The sequence below is a fragment of the Netta rufina genome, assembly GCF_964035555.1.
Source record: "Netta rufina genome assembly, chromosome: 15".
Taxonomy (NCBI): domain Eukaryota; kingdom Metazoa; phylum Chordata; class Aves; order Anseriformes; family Anatidae; genus Netta; species Netta rufina.
The window spans coordinates 14,681,811-14,696,227 of record NC_140138.1 but is presented as its reverse complement, the minus strand read 5'-3'; the positions used below and the strand labels follow the sequence as shown (position 1 = coordinate 14,696,227).

The following is a 14,417-nucleotide window of genomic DNA, read 5'->3' as shown; positions in this document are numbered from 1 at the left end:
AGCTGCGTGTTTGTACAGGCACAAATGATTAACCTGGAATATCAAAGGAAGGCCGAAGCTGACTGGGAGCTTTGCCTGCCCGCGCCTTGCTGTACGACCTTCCCCCCGCTCCTGCAGCCGACGTGGACGCAGTGCTGGTTTGTCTCGTCTTCAGAATCTACTCGAGTGCTAAATTGAATGCTGTCGTTGGCTCGGCTCCTATCCACATGCAAAAAAAATCCTTAATTTGAGCAAGGAGGTGCTTAGCTTTAACTCAGAGCACAGAGCAAAGGGCGAGCGAGCGCGGCCCAGTCACAGATTTGGCCGCTCTGGGCGCAGACGAGTCGGGAGGAGGAACCTGCCCGCCCCGGCTTTGATTTGCAGCCTGGGCCTGTCTCTGCTGAGGGTGTTTGAAATGGTTCCTCGCCCAGGCTCTCGTCCTCGGCCTCCTTCCCGAAGAAGGATGGGTGGCCTGCTGGTGGAGCAGCAGCTTGCTGATGCAATTCTCAGCCCGGGTTGTGAAGGCAGCGGTGCCGCCGCGCCGTCCTTCCTGCGCCTGGCTGCTGGCCCTCCCGCAGCACCTCCCGAGCCACAGCAGGTGATTCACTCCTGCCCTGGGAGCTGGGTGGACAACAGGGGCTGGCACGGGCACGGCTCCACGCACTCAAACTGCACCGAAGACATCCCCAGGGTGAATACCGACTCCGTCTACGGCTCGTCCTTTCTTCACCTCCTGCCAAATACGCTTTCACGCTAGTGCTTTTCCCCGGCTGGCTAATTTACCCTTTGAAATTATCTCAGTAATGTCAGGTACTTTAAAAAAAAACATTCCCATCCCTTTATAAATATTATAATCTCGACGTGAAGACATTGTTTGAGCGGTGCTGGGGCTCTGCCCTGTAAAAGCAGCTCCCCAGCGCCGCGCGGCAATGCACAGCGCCGTCCAAACAAATCCCGTGTCAAGCCGAAACAAGTCCCTTGGCGTTCAGGAGGCAGAATGCAAATGACCGAGGCAGGAGAATCGGTAACTTCTGTAACTCTGCAACACACACGGGGAGATTCCTGCTGCTGACACGGAGCCGTACTGGCTTAGAAGAAAGTCGTGCACAAGTCCTGTTGGAGGTAGTGTGGTTAAGAAGTAAATCTGGCACGAGCACGGCTTTGCAGAGCAGGGAGGGGCTCTCAGCCTGGCTCCTGGCACAGTTTTGTGCCCAATTGTCCTGTTGGTGACCTTTGTCACCCGTTTCTCTACTGGAATTTTGAACTGTGTAGCTTTTAAGCGATGGGGCACTTGGAAATATTTTTGCCATAGCGAGTTCAACGTGCAAATAGTAGAGCAAAGCCACCGGTCGCTCTTGGGCAGGCTGCTTCTAGAGACAGCTCTGTCAAGGTTTCTTCCTGCTACCAGCTGCTGGGGCAGTGTTTTTCTTACTAGAAAGAGTAATGATTTTTGCAACCTGAAATTGAGGGTTTCACAGGCTGCAACTGGAAAATTGGCAGCCGTGCTCCTCTACTGCGGACCGAAAGCCTGTGGCAGAGGGAAAAGCATTAAATGCAGAATATAATTCTTCAATAATAGCTTATGAAACTTGGGCTGCTGGTTAGCTCTAGAGAGCACACCTGAAATACAGAATAAATGGAATAATTATAAAGGCTGATGGTACTCGGGTTGTTACAGATGGCGTGGAAAACCAGCTTAATAATGGATTCTTAGAACTGGGGATAGGACACGGAGTGAGTTATTTAGGAAAGGAGAAGCTCCACCACTCACTGGTACTTTAAAATTCAGGTTCTGATTTTACCTGTACTCGTTCCTTGGTTTTCTGGTATTTTTTCTTCCAAAGCGCCCAGGACAGGAAGAGGAAATTAATCTACAGAGCAGCAGTCTGTGATTCTGTAATCCTGTTTGAGTTCAAATCACACTGCTGTAGTCCTTCAGCCTCCTTGGTTTTGGTCAGCTGTTGAAATTGAATACTTGAGAGGAGCTTTCTCTGATTCTGCAGTTTGTCAGTGTTGGAAGTACGGAATTTTTAATCCCTTGGAACAACAGTTTCCTTTTGCAGCTGCTTTATTTATTGATAAAACAAAGGATTTGTGTATTTTTACACTAATTTTAACTTATGGGTTAAGGCTTCGGTCTGTTGACGTGTGAGACAAGGTAGATTTTATTCTGCCAGGTATTTTAGCAGGTGGGCATTGCTCTGGAGTTGAGAGGTGAAATTCCTTCAGAAGTGCAAAAAATGATGATAAAAAAAATTACCACATTTTGGGGGACGTGGCCGTCTCGATGTTTTCTGAGCATTTGTTCTTGTGCTGGAACATCAGAACTTGGTGGGGGAAGAGGCTACCTCAAAGATAGTTGGGTCTTTTATAATCTTTCTTTCTTCTTTCTCTCTTTCTCCCAGTTTTCGATAAGTTATAGCTCTAATATTTTCATCTTTGGCTCTGTGGTGACTTTTCCTGGCCTGCTCTAAGAGTTCAGCAGATACTGAGCAACTTGAATTGCTGAGATCGTACAGAGCAGCCCTTACTGAAAAGCAAAATGAGGCTTGTAGCTGGTAACAGACCTAAGAGAAAGAGAGACTGATGCAAGTTTCCTGATCTAATTGTTGCTTAAACTACTTGGTTATTCAGTCCAATTGGAGAAAGGGAAATGATGTCTTGTTTGTGGCCCTTCCAAAGGAAAAAAACTTGATGCTTTTTTTTCCCAGTACATCTTTTTTTTTTTCTCCTGAATGAGGTCCTGTGATACCCATCCCCATACCTTTCTGTATTTGTGAGGTGTTGGGCTGGTACAGCAGCCGCTGATGCTTTCTTTTACAAGGTACCACAAACCTTCTGCATGCAAAGAGCAGGAGGTTGCACAGCCTTTGATGGGACTCCATACAGAAGTCTTCTCCAGGAGCCCCAGAACCCTTCTTGATTCAAAACCTGCTTAGTGCTCGTTGTAAAATGGGTGGGTTCTGAAACAACGGCAGCAAAATTCTGTTTTAGCACTTGTGTGAGCATGTAATATAGAGAGTTTGCAGGCTTTAATGCAATGGCACATTCCTTAAATCTTTGCAACAATAGAACAAAAGCAGCAAAAGGATTTTCTTCTTTCTGTAAGCGTGAATTCCCATCGCAGATGAAGAAAACAACGCTTGTGTATAATATCTGTGTTTCTTTAAGAGTGCAGGTCACGTACTGTTGTAACTGGTATGATTGCTGGAAGGTTTTATTTATGGTCTTAACATTTCTTTATCTGGTATTTTGTTTTGCAGTATTATGTGCCAAGAATCTTGCAAAGAAAGATTTCTTCAGTAAGTATGCCCCAATTGTGTAACTTTCTGCTCTTGATTAATCAGGTTTGTTTGCAGATTGTGCATTACTGTCATGGCTCATTTGTGTATGTGATTTGTTCTGTGGTTCCCTGCTTGCAGTACTACATAAATGCACATTGCTCTGAATTGTATTTGGGTGATGTAGGCTCTAGCCTTGGAATGACCAAGGACTTGCAAATTCAAGTTGGAAGTCTGGCTGATGAGACTGCAAGCAGGTTGCTGTTTATAATTTTTTGAGGGTTACCAATAGCATCTATCTCATAGGGATGTAATTGTTAAAAACCAGCCAACCAAAAAAACTTGCCAAAGGTCCAACTGGAGTCTCAATGTCATGTTAAGGACTGAATCAAAATGCCCACTTTTTGTATGCATGGGCCACTTAAGCACTGTTAAATTAAGCACATTTAGCCTTTTGTTTTCTAAATTCTTGTACAATTTATGGGAGTTATCAATGTGTAGGACAGAAGTACCTTGTTCTTTAATTAGGAACTCAGTTTGGATTTACTAAAATAGTTTTAGGATAATGGCACCTTTCCTTTCCTGAGAATAGCATTGTATTGGGAGAAACAAAACAAAACAAAAGGAAGAAAGAAAAGAAAAAGCATCGAGTTTAACGGCCCCTTTTCCCTTCCACAGGACTTCCTGACCCGTTTGCAAAAATAGTTGTTGATGGGTCAGGTCAGTGCCATTCAACTGACACTGTGAAGAACACGTTGGACCCCAAATGGAACCAGCATTATGATCTGTGAGTTAATTCTTAGGTCGTAAGTAAAAACTCTGAGATTTATCTGTTAAACGAAGTGCAGGGATTACCACTGCAGCTTCATTTTTTGTTATCAAGAAGAATCACATTTGTTGAGGAGTACTAATTTTTGCAATAATAAAAAATGAGCTGCAAATAAAGGGTTACATCTCTTGCTTCTACGTGTTTGAATGTGGCAATATCTGTGTGTTAGGTACACAGCGCAACTGCTTAGAGCAAGCTCTACTGGAGCAGTGCAGCCCAGCTTTTAGAAAAGATTGTCCTTGTTGTAGTGATTTATTTTCTTCAAAATATTGGAAACATAAATTTAAAAATTTTGTACATTAATTAGCTTGACGCATAGGTTTTAATGAGGCTGTCTGTAGTTAATTCGTGCTGCAGAAATATCAATTTAATGTGCTGTGTAAGATCATAGCACAGTAATTCATTAATAACACTTTTTCAGCCTTAAGCGCTTCTGCATTTATAATAAAGAAGCATGACCAATGGACTGAAATGTATCAGAATTTGTACCAAATAAAGCATAAATGCTGTGGAGTAAAAAGGTGATATTTTTTTTCTAAAATTACTCTTCCAATATGTGTTTTTCTAGATACGTTGGCAAGACGGATTCCATAACCATCAGCGTATGGAACCATAAAAAAATCCACAAGAAACAGGGAGCTGGCTTCCTGGGGTGTGTCCGACTCCTCTCCAATGCCATCAGCAGGCTAAAAGATACTGGATGTAAGAGCAGTCCCTGCCTGGCACAGCCAAGAGCCTTCAGTGCCGTGTGTTTGAGTAGTGGGTAGTGTTGTCCCCCAGTCCCTCAGTGTTTTGTTGATGTTTCCAATTCTCATTTGCAGACCAGCGTTTGGATCTATGCAAACTAAATCCCACAGATACTGATGCTGTACGAGGCCAAATAGTGGGTAAGAATGCTCTTGGTTAAACATTTATCTTCTTAGGTAAATACAGAACATGGGCAAATGCTGTATTAAAAACAGAAACCCCCAGACATTGCTTCAATGCCTTTTCTGTGCTGTTTCTTCAGACTTTAATGGGATTAAATTGCATAACATGATTTTTTTTTGTGTGTTGTACTCCTACATAGCAGTTTGGTTTCTCTCATTAGATAATGGGAAACAATATTAAAAATAGGGAGTGCATTTGGCAAGGGTTCTAATGCAGCTCTGGAAGGGTGAATGGTCTGAAAAATTGATTGTATTAGGATGGAGGTGACAGGCAAACAGAATGATACCTGGAAAAGAGGACCTAAAGGAGAAGAAGAAATGTTGTGAATTGCAGTTTTAATACCATTCTTGATCGTTGGCTCATGTAACCCCTTTCCAAATTTCAGCAATGCTAGTTGTACGCCTAACTTAACCCATTTTACCACACTGCGGTGCCTCTCCCCCACATCAAACCCAAGCCCATAAATGTTTGGCAAAGCCTAAATTCTAACCGTAATGATGACATCTAGTGGCGAGCTGTTTCTTTCTAGCTAACCTTTCTGAATCCTCATGAAATGCAGATGTAGAACCTGGCATGTTTGATATTTACAGAAATAGACTCAGCTTAAGTTCTGATGATGTGATGCCTCTGGTTTCTTTTCTCCCCTTTTTTAAATGAATAATGCTTTAGGGTTTTAGAAGGGGTTGTGGTAAGTGGTGTGCTCTCGTGCGTACTAAGATTTAGTGTTCCTTAATATTTTACCCTCTATAAATGTGGGTTGTGCAGTGGTTGCTGTTATTGTTTAGGGAACAATTGTTCTTTTATTATTAACTTGTGTTTGGTTTTTATTTCAGTCAGTTTACAGACACGGGACAGAATAGGCACAGGAGGTTCTGTAGTAGACTGCAGAGGGCTTTTGGAGAATGAAGGGTAAGAATTGCTTTCTTTACACTTAATTAGAAAAACAGTTTATATGTGGGAAGAATATAAGGAACGCTCAAAATATTAAATAGTAGTGTGACTAATATCTTGTCTGGGAATACGTAACAGGTAGTAAGGTTATAGCTGAATACTTATTTGAAGAAAATATGCTAAACCGGCTAGGACTTGATATTTCTTGTTACCAGTGCTTATGGCATTTCTGTTTAGCTAAGAAATTTGGGGTATAAAAATGTTAGTGTCATATCCTGTGTTCAAAGTTGTGGTACTTGAAGTAACAGATAGAGAAAAAGTTATTTCTGCATTCACTTCTTTGTGATGGAAACTCTTGAAGTTTCCCCATTTTCAGAACGGTTTATGAAGATTCCGGACCGGGAAGGCCACTGAGCTGTTTTATGGAGGAGCCAGCACCGTACACAGACACTACCGGGGCTGCTGGTGGAGGCAATTGTCGCTTTGTAGAGTCCCCCAGTCAAGATCAGAGGCTTCAGGCACAGCGACTTCGGACTCCTGAAGTCAGAGGTCATGTACAGACACCTCAGAACAGACCCCATGGTCACCAGTCTCCTGACCTACCAGAAGGCTATGGTAAGAGTTCTCCAGAACTATTAAATTTTGGTTTTCAAAAGACTTCAGAGCAAAAAATCTCCCCTTTTAACATATAGTTGTGGTTTGCCTGTCAGGACATGCAGTATGTGTGTGCATCTAATGGCCTGCATTTTGGAAAAGGAACTAAACAGTGCAGATGCAAGTCTGAGAGTGTCTAATTAGCAGTTGCCTACTCCAGGATACACTGAGGGGTTGACGGTGAATTAAACATGAGTTTGTGGTTTGATGCTGTTATAGAAAATTCACTGCTAATCTTGGCTGTGTATCTAGGGAGAACGAATGTAAAGAGCTCTTTAAACTAGAGCAGTAATGCTATTTTTTTCCTTCCCCCTTGGCATGTCGTGTAAGTTTGAGCCCACGTTTGAGAAAAGATCGGGAAAATATAAAAGCAACAAAGAAGCCAGTAGTACAGAAGATTAGGAAGGATAAGATTAAGGGGAATTTAAAGCTCAGAAAAGAGCACGCCAAATCTAGGAGGAAAGAAATCCAGTTTGGGGGTTTGGGTTGTCTGAAAATCTAAAAATACAAACTGAAACATGTTGGTGCCAGGATTTGTGAGTTTGAAAAGGATTATTGAAATGTGTAGTCAAGTAAATTTGTGATGACAGCGTTTAAAGACAAAGTAGTCCATGCTGCAAGACATCAGGTGGGATGGCTCAAGTGCTTTCTCCTAGCACTGGCAGAAAGACAGTATATACACTAATGGCTTCAAACAAACTGTTATTCAGGGTTGTTTATTTCAGATTTGTAATTTACACTAATCTTTTCTCTCTTTTTGCAGAACAAAGAACAACAGTACAGGGACAGGTTTATTTTTTGCACACACAGACTGGAGTTAGCACATGGCATGACCCTAGGATACCAAGGTATGGATTTATAGTTGCAAACTCATCGTTAGGGGGGGAATTGTTTGTGTGTGTACAGAAGTGAGCTGAATCGTAAAGAGCAAAAATCTGTAAAATGGACTATCTAAATTCAAAGGGAAAGGTGAGAGCAGAGGAATAAGTTTTGACCTCTCCAGTTAGCTTTTTGCCATACATTAACGATGACTTTTTGAAAGAGAAAATTATTCACCTGTGAATCATGTAAAACAAAAGAAAGAAACCTGTGTAGTCCTTTGGGAATTCCCATTTGACAAATTCTTCCCAGAATGTCGATGTGGCTTCCTTTTTTTTTTTTTTTTTTTTTTTTTTTTTAAGTTACAGATTTCTGAATCTAACCCAAACTTTGTCCAAAACCAGTTTGAACTGTACATGAAAGAAAAAGGTGACCACTGCCTTAAAGCCATTGCTTCCTGAGTATTGAATTTGCAGCTTCTCATACAATAGTGCCCATTCCTGTATAACTGAAACAGAGATCACTTCTCATCTTGAAACTTGAAGTAGCATTGGGGTTTTTGTGCTTCAGACCAATGATTTGCAGCTAGAAAATTTGAATCCTCCACATGATTAATTTAGTAAAGCCTCTTTAAAACTTAACCTGCAGTTAATCCAGGTCTTTGTGACTAAGGTCTGGCTCTCTTCCTTGAGGGGCTCTGAGTCTGGGCTGTTTCACTGGGCCACCTGCACGCCAGATTCCTGGTAAAACACAAAGTTTGTAACTCTTCAGCTGCTGTGCTGGCTGCATAATACACCGGCGTGATACAGGATATTAGAAAAATTATATAAAGCAGTGTAGGCAAAAGCGTTGATATAATAACAGCGTATGGGAGGATATGAGAAATAAGGTTTAGAGAGAGAGAAAATAGCTGATGTTAGATTAGCTGCTGTAGTTGGAAGAAGAAATGACAGTGCTCATTTGTGTCACTCACGGCAGGCTTGCGTGCCCAAAGCCGTGTCTCTTCTTCCAGTGATGCCTAACAAAAGTTATTGCTTCTTTTCTGTACAAATCTTAGATTTTGGGGACCAGCAAATAAGTGGACACAACAGTTTCTTGTGCGTCACAGGTCGCTTGTTTTATTTCAGTTCAAGGTGGCTTTTCTTTACTAGTTACAGTGCAAAACCCTAACCTTGGCATTTAGCACAGATGTAGGTTAAAACTTGATGTAATCAGATCTCTAAAGTACTTTCAGATGCACAGCTGATTGAAACAAATGGTTACAACTATAATCTTCTTTTAAGGAGCCTAACAAAGGCTTGTCTGTCTCCCTGTGTACCCCCTGCTGGCTTATACTCACTCTGACAGTAATGAAGCCTTTGATGTACAAAGTGTTTCTACCTTTGCTGAAGCCTCTCAGTTTACTTGCTTATGCTGATGCTGGGTGGTTAGATTTAGGTAAGGAAATCTATAGAGTGATGTCTTCAACCCTGGATAATAGATGAATCCGTGTCAGCTGTCTAGAGAATATTTTGCTTAACAACAGCTTTTCTGTCTAAACAACAATCTTCAAGTTCCTCTCTTTCCTTTTCTTGCCATTCTTTGGTGTTTTATTGTATTAGGTGTCAGGGGTCTTAAACATTTTAAATTCTCTAAATGTCAATCCATCCCATGCATTGAATTCACATGTTAACATGCTACCTGCAAGTGAGTGACTACCTTTAGCAGCACTTAGAAAGGATGATACCTTAAAGCTATCTGGGATGAAAGGGATGAATATGTCACTAAAGCCTTACTCTGGATGATTTCTTGGTCAAATACTTAGGATTCTAACCTTGCTAATTAAGGAGGTGATTTTTTCTTTTTAAGTGATCCTAGTGTTTGGCTGTCTTGGCTTCTTAACCTATTGGGCGTTTGGTGTTGAGACCTTTGAGACCTGGTGTTGAGTGGTTGGTGTGGAGACCTTTGATTAATTGTTGGGTTTTCTGCACATAGATCACCCTGGTGTTAATAGGATTTTTCCTTTAATTTTTTTTTTCTATGGAAAAAAAAAAGACTCTTCATCCTTTTATAGCCCTGAGAAGCCCTGTCATCACCTGAATGATGACATTGCATATTGAAGTTACTTCTAAGCTGCATGGCTTTTTTACTTTCAAAGACTTAAAAGGACAGACATAAGGAGTTGCACTGCTTAGACTGAGGATTCTAAAAAGGCAACATTAAAACAGCTATTCTCACCTTCCTACCAAGACTTTCATAGCTGGAATCACTGAGCACCAAATGCATTCCCCCGCCCCATCCCCTGAGTGTAATTGGTTTCATCTCAACTTCAGAAGTGCTTTAACTTTGTTTACTTTTCTCCTTAGAGACCTTAACAGTGTGAATTGTGATGAACTAGGACCTTTGCCTCCAGGCTGGGAAGTTAGAAGTACAGTTTCAGGAAGAATATATTTTGTAGATCATAACAACAGAACCACACAATTCACAGATCCACGACTACATCACATCATGAAGTAAGAACCTTGTATGATAAATAACTCACCTCAAGTTTGGATTCTTAAACCATTTATTTTTGTACAATTTTAACTGCAGCCTGGGAATCATGAAGGGCTGAAAAAAAAAACACGTAATAATGATATTGGGGAGCAGATGGAAGGAGGTAGGTTCCTGTGTGGGTCTAGTTGGTCTGAATATTGTTTGTCAGCATCAGTTTTGGTTAACCTTCACAGAAAGACTCTTCAAAAATGTTTTTATTATCATTTGCAGTCAAGTTTAAGGCAGGGCTTGTGTATTTTGACACAACACTTATCTTTTAAGCTGGTTTGGCAAAATTGGACCACGATCTGCTGGAGCAAATAGGCAGTTCTAGAAATGCTGGGGTGCAGGGTAGGGGTTCTGCTAGGCAGTTCCACAGCAGTCAGCTCATGTGTCTCTGACAGCTCTTATAGCTCTGTGCTAGCTCTGCTAGACCTGAACTGGCTTTGTGCTTCCTTGAGCTCCAGACAACAGAAATATAAAGCCAGCCGCAGTCTGGTTGCCTGGTGCTGTGCACAGCCAGCTTGGGTTTAGCAGGATTTAATAAGTTCAAGCTCTGCATCACACAAAAGCAGCTGAACTGTTACAGACATGACCCTGGAAGCAGTCTGACAGTGCTTGTGCCTGAGCTAAGAATTTTTTGTGGATCTGAGTTGTCTGCTTGAAGCCAGCTGTGGAATCTCTGGATCAAAACAAAACACAAACAAAACAACAAAAAACAATCATCCAATGAAAAGAAAAATGATCTGCAACCCAAATAAATCCCTGATGGATAAGGATAGTTGAATATTTGAAGTTGCATCTATTTGGGACAAGTATTTCTTTCTCTTCTAATAACCATAGATGCAATTCTTTTTACTGCATCAGTAATCCCCAGCCTTATTTTGGGTGGAGCTGGAAAAAAAAGTTCATAGCAGTTGTTAGGTGGTTCCATTTATAAAGCTGTTGTTGTGTTAGAGATCTCTTTTCATGTTACACTCTTGAAAGTTGTCTCCATATGGGAGAAATACCACGAAGTCTTTAATTACTGTTCAGTCAGCATTCAGTGATCTTGCTCCATAGTAACAGAGAATGCCTTCTGCAGCCTATTACCATTAAAAAAAAAAAAGGGAAAAAAAAAAAAGAAAAACCTTATCTGGAAATTGCTGAAACTCTTGACTATTGTAAAAATCTATATCCCTTATATCCCTGAATGTTAGGTAGTGATGTTATAGACAGTACCCACCTGAATATACGTTTTACTCTGAGTTACTCCTAGAGAAGCTTGATGAGTTCTTTCCACTGTTGCTTTTACAGCTTTCTTATTGTTATGCTTCTAGAATAAATGTTTTGCTTTTCTTTCAAAGCCATCAATGCCAGTTAAAAGAGCCCAGCCAGCAGCCTCTGCCAGCTCCAAATGAGGGGTCACTAGAAGACGGTGAGGAATTGCCTGCACAGAGATATGAAAGAGACTTGGTACAAAAATTGAAAGTTCTTAGACATGAGCTCTCTCTTCAGCAACCGCAGGCTGGTCACTGTCGCATTGAAGTGTCCAGAGAGGAAATATTTGAGGTATTTGACTCTTTACTACTAATAGCAGCTTTTGTCGTTCAAGAGATAAATAAAATGGATCTTTTATTACATCAGGTTTGTTTAATCAGAGAATTGGTGAATCTGATAGCATCAAATGAGTTATCCGAACTCTGATAAAGTAAGAAACTAAAGGAATGGGGTTTAATATGGGAGTTGGTAAGAACGAATTCTGAGTACAGATTGCTTTTGTACTCTTTTGCCAATACAAAATTTCAGTTGCTAAAACTCCTGCACCTTACAAAAGGACAGCTAAATTGCATACACTTCACAAGGGTTTTACGGACAAATGTGAGCGTTCTTTTTCATTTAGAAATGGCAGCAGTTGAAGGGCATCTGTAGGCTTGCTGTTACAACTTGTATATTTAGGCATGTAAAAGGTGGCTGTGACTGGGAATTCTCCTGCTCTTGGATTGGATTACTTTCTATGCACCTTTTGTGTAGCAAAAGGGAATTAAATATTCGGTGGACTTTATACTAACAAATATTAGATTTGTCATTGGAATGTGCTTTAGATTAGCCCTTTAACAGAATGTTTTCTGTAGCTGAGTAACAATCCAGGTATTATACTAATGCTTCTTAGTAGAGTTTAATTATAGAAAGGAAATAAAATGTCTAATCTGTTTTTAAAAAAAATTATATGTTTATATATATCTATACACACGTACAGGAATCCTACCGTCAGATAATGAAGATGAGACCAAAGGACTTGAAAAAGAGGCTCATGGTAAAATTTCGAGGAGAGGAAGGCCTGGATTATGGAGGAGTAGCAAGGTGAGATTTTGGGTTTGTCTGGCACTTTTTAACTGTAAAATTGTCCTTAAAGTGACCTGTGGCTGATATTCCCTTTCAAATGATCTATTAATAGTATATGCAAGTTTTTGGTGATCTTATTTATAGATACTGGTCTTGGGTTCAGTCTTTGTTCCAGGGTAGATTGGAAAGTGAAGGCTTGTGACTTAACAGTTGTCCTGCAGCTCTCGTGCTGTCAAAGGCTCATACTAAATGATTTGGTATGCTTTGGATTTGGGAATGCTACTGGAGTTAACACTAGATTGAATTGTTTCCATTTCTCCTCTTCCTCATAAAGAATCTGTTTTCATCACCATTACCTGGTGATTGTAGGAGGCTCGTTTAGGGTAGGCTATTGATCTTGCTGTAGAAAATGCTGGTCTCAGCAACATGATGCAGTTTCAGCAGTGAAAGTGAGATCAGCTAAAATTGCAAGGTCTGTCAAGAAGCATACAGACTCTGAAGTAAAATCCAAACCCGAGTACAAGTTTTGTTAACTACACATCTTATTTTCGGTGAAAGGATTCCAAGAGAATGGGGCTTCTTTTTTAATCTATAAGACGTATTCAAGAGAGTCCTGATCTGTTGGAGCAGTAGTCAAGATGAACTAATCCTAAACAAAGGCTAAAGTTTTAGGTCAGACTTGCCTGCCTGTTAAAAATAGTAATTCCTTAAAAGCCGCAGCAGTTCTGGAGTCGATTGTAACATCAATGCCAGAATGCTCATCTGTGCAGTGGCTGAGATGCCTCACATAAATTCACTGAGGGACTTTTCAAATCCACAAAAGCTGCATTGCCCAGCAACCTGTGGCTGGACAAAGGAAAGAAGCTGGAACGTTCTGAGCTGCCTTACATGAGGCAACCTTGAGGGTCTTCGCTGTTGATGTCTGTATTTCCCTGATGTCTTTCATAATCGCTCACTGGCTGGAAGAGACTCTTTGAAATTAGTACTGCTCCACTTCAAAGCATTAAAATTCATAGTTCTCTCAGAATATTTTGCACCTGCAATGGGTGTTCTCTACCAAATTTAATAAGAAAGGAGTGTTTGTCATGGGAAGCGGGGAGGTCAAAAATAGCTTTTGTTCAGTTCTGGTCCTTGTATGTTACTGAGATGAGAGGAGAATTTACCAGACCCGTCTTCTTTTAATGGGTTTGGTCTCTGCCCCTTCTGAATTCTTTGATGAAAGCAGAGATTCTCTAGTCATGTATTTGCAGAAAAACAGCTTTTTTAAAAAGACCTCTAGTGAGTGAACTGGTTTTAAGCAACAGTTTTTCTCTGCAATATTCAGGTTGCAGAGGGTCAGGCCTCTTTAGCCTCCAAATATTCAAATTCTGTAAAAATATTTGTTTGTCTTTGAAATGGATATTGTTCAGATTCGATTTGTTTAAGTATGCCTCTTTCAGGTGAGGAATATGATGGTATTGCCTAATCGCTTACTAACTATGCTAATTGATGTTAATTCCTTCAGTACTTACAAACTAAACCAGGCTGCCTGTGAGTGAAGTAAGTCACTTGATAGCCTTCTAAGCGTACCTCTTTGGTCTGCAAATGGAGGGCAGTACAAAATGATTTGATTAGAAATAAGAAACTCATATCTGATAACTCTGTTGATGATTCACAATAACTGTGTTGTCTCAAACTTAAGTTGATTGTTGTTCTCCTTTCTAAAATACCACTTTTTTTTTCTTTTTTTTTTTTTTCAGAGAATGGTTGTATTTACTGTGCCATGAAATGTTGAATCCATATTATGGACTCTTCCAGTACTCTACAGATAATATTTACATGCTGCAAATCAATCCAGACTCTTCTATCAATCCTGTAAGTATTGACTTCTGAGCAACGTACCTGCTTTAAGAGATCGTTCATCCCTTGCAGGCTTTCGTTACAACTGTCTTTTCACACCAAGAGTGTAAACAGACAGTGAAGAGGGGTAAGGATGTGTTAACAAATCTTATATTGACATAGCACAGAGGAGAGGGGGTTGTACAGAAATAAAAAACATGAGAGAGGAGATCTCCTTTGAGATCTGAAGTATCTGAATTCTTTAGGTTGTCATTTGAGACTCCTCACTACTGGATGGGGCTGCACATTGATTCTGATATGATACGTGTAGGTAAAAATGTTCATCACTTTACATGCAGATGATCGTGTAAACATCC

At 40.6% G+C, this 14,417-nt stretch overlaps 1 protein-coding gene across 4 annotated transcripts in view; it reads left to right on the top strand.

Annotated features, from left to right (window-relative positions):
• SMURF1 (SMAD specific E3 ubiquitin protein ligase 1) overlaps positions 1-14,417 on the top strand; it is a 45,967-nt gene that overhangs the window by 22,241 nt on the left and 9,309 nt on the right. For 2 of the 4 annotated variants that reach the window (XM_084295739.1, XM_084295738.1), the window contains exons 2-12: positions 3,243-3,281; positions 3,939-4,047; positions 4,658-4,791; positions 4,911-4,976; positions 5,853-5,928; positions 6,287-6,525; positions 7,328-7,412; positions 9,729-9,875; positions 11,244-11,448; positions 12,137-12,240; positions 13,962-14,076. In XM_084295739.1, the coding sequence (XP_084151865.1) occupies positions 3,243-3,281; positions 3,939-4,047; positions 4,658-4,791; positions 4,911-4,976; positions 5,853-5,928; positions 6,287-6,525; positions 7,328-7,412; positions 9,729-9,875; positions 11,244-11,448; positions 12,137-12,240; positions 13,962-14,076 (1,319 nt within the window). Of the gene's footprint in view, positions 1-3,242; positions 3,282-3,938; positions 4,048-4,657; positions 4,792-4,910; positions 4,977-5,852; positions 5,929-6,271; positions 6,526-7,327; positions 7,413-9,728; positions 9,876-11,243; positions 11,449-12,136; positions 12,241-13,961; positions 14,077-14,417 lie in introns of all 4 variants that reach the window. The other 2 variants (XM_084295737.1, XM_084295736.1) reach the window with 1 other exon arrangement.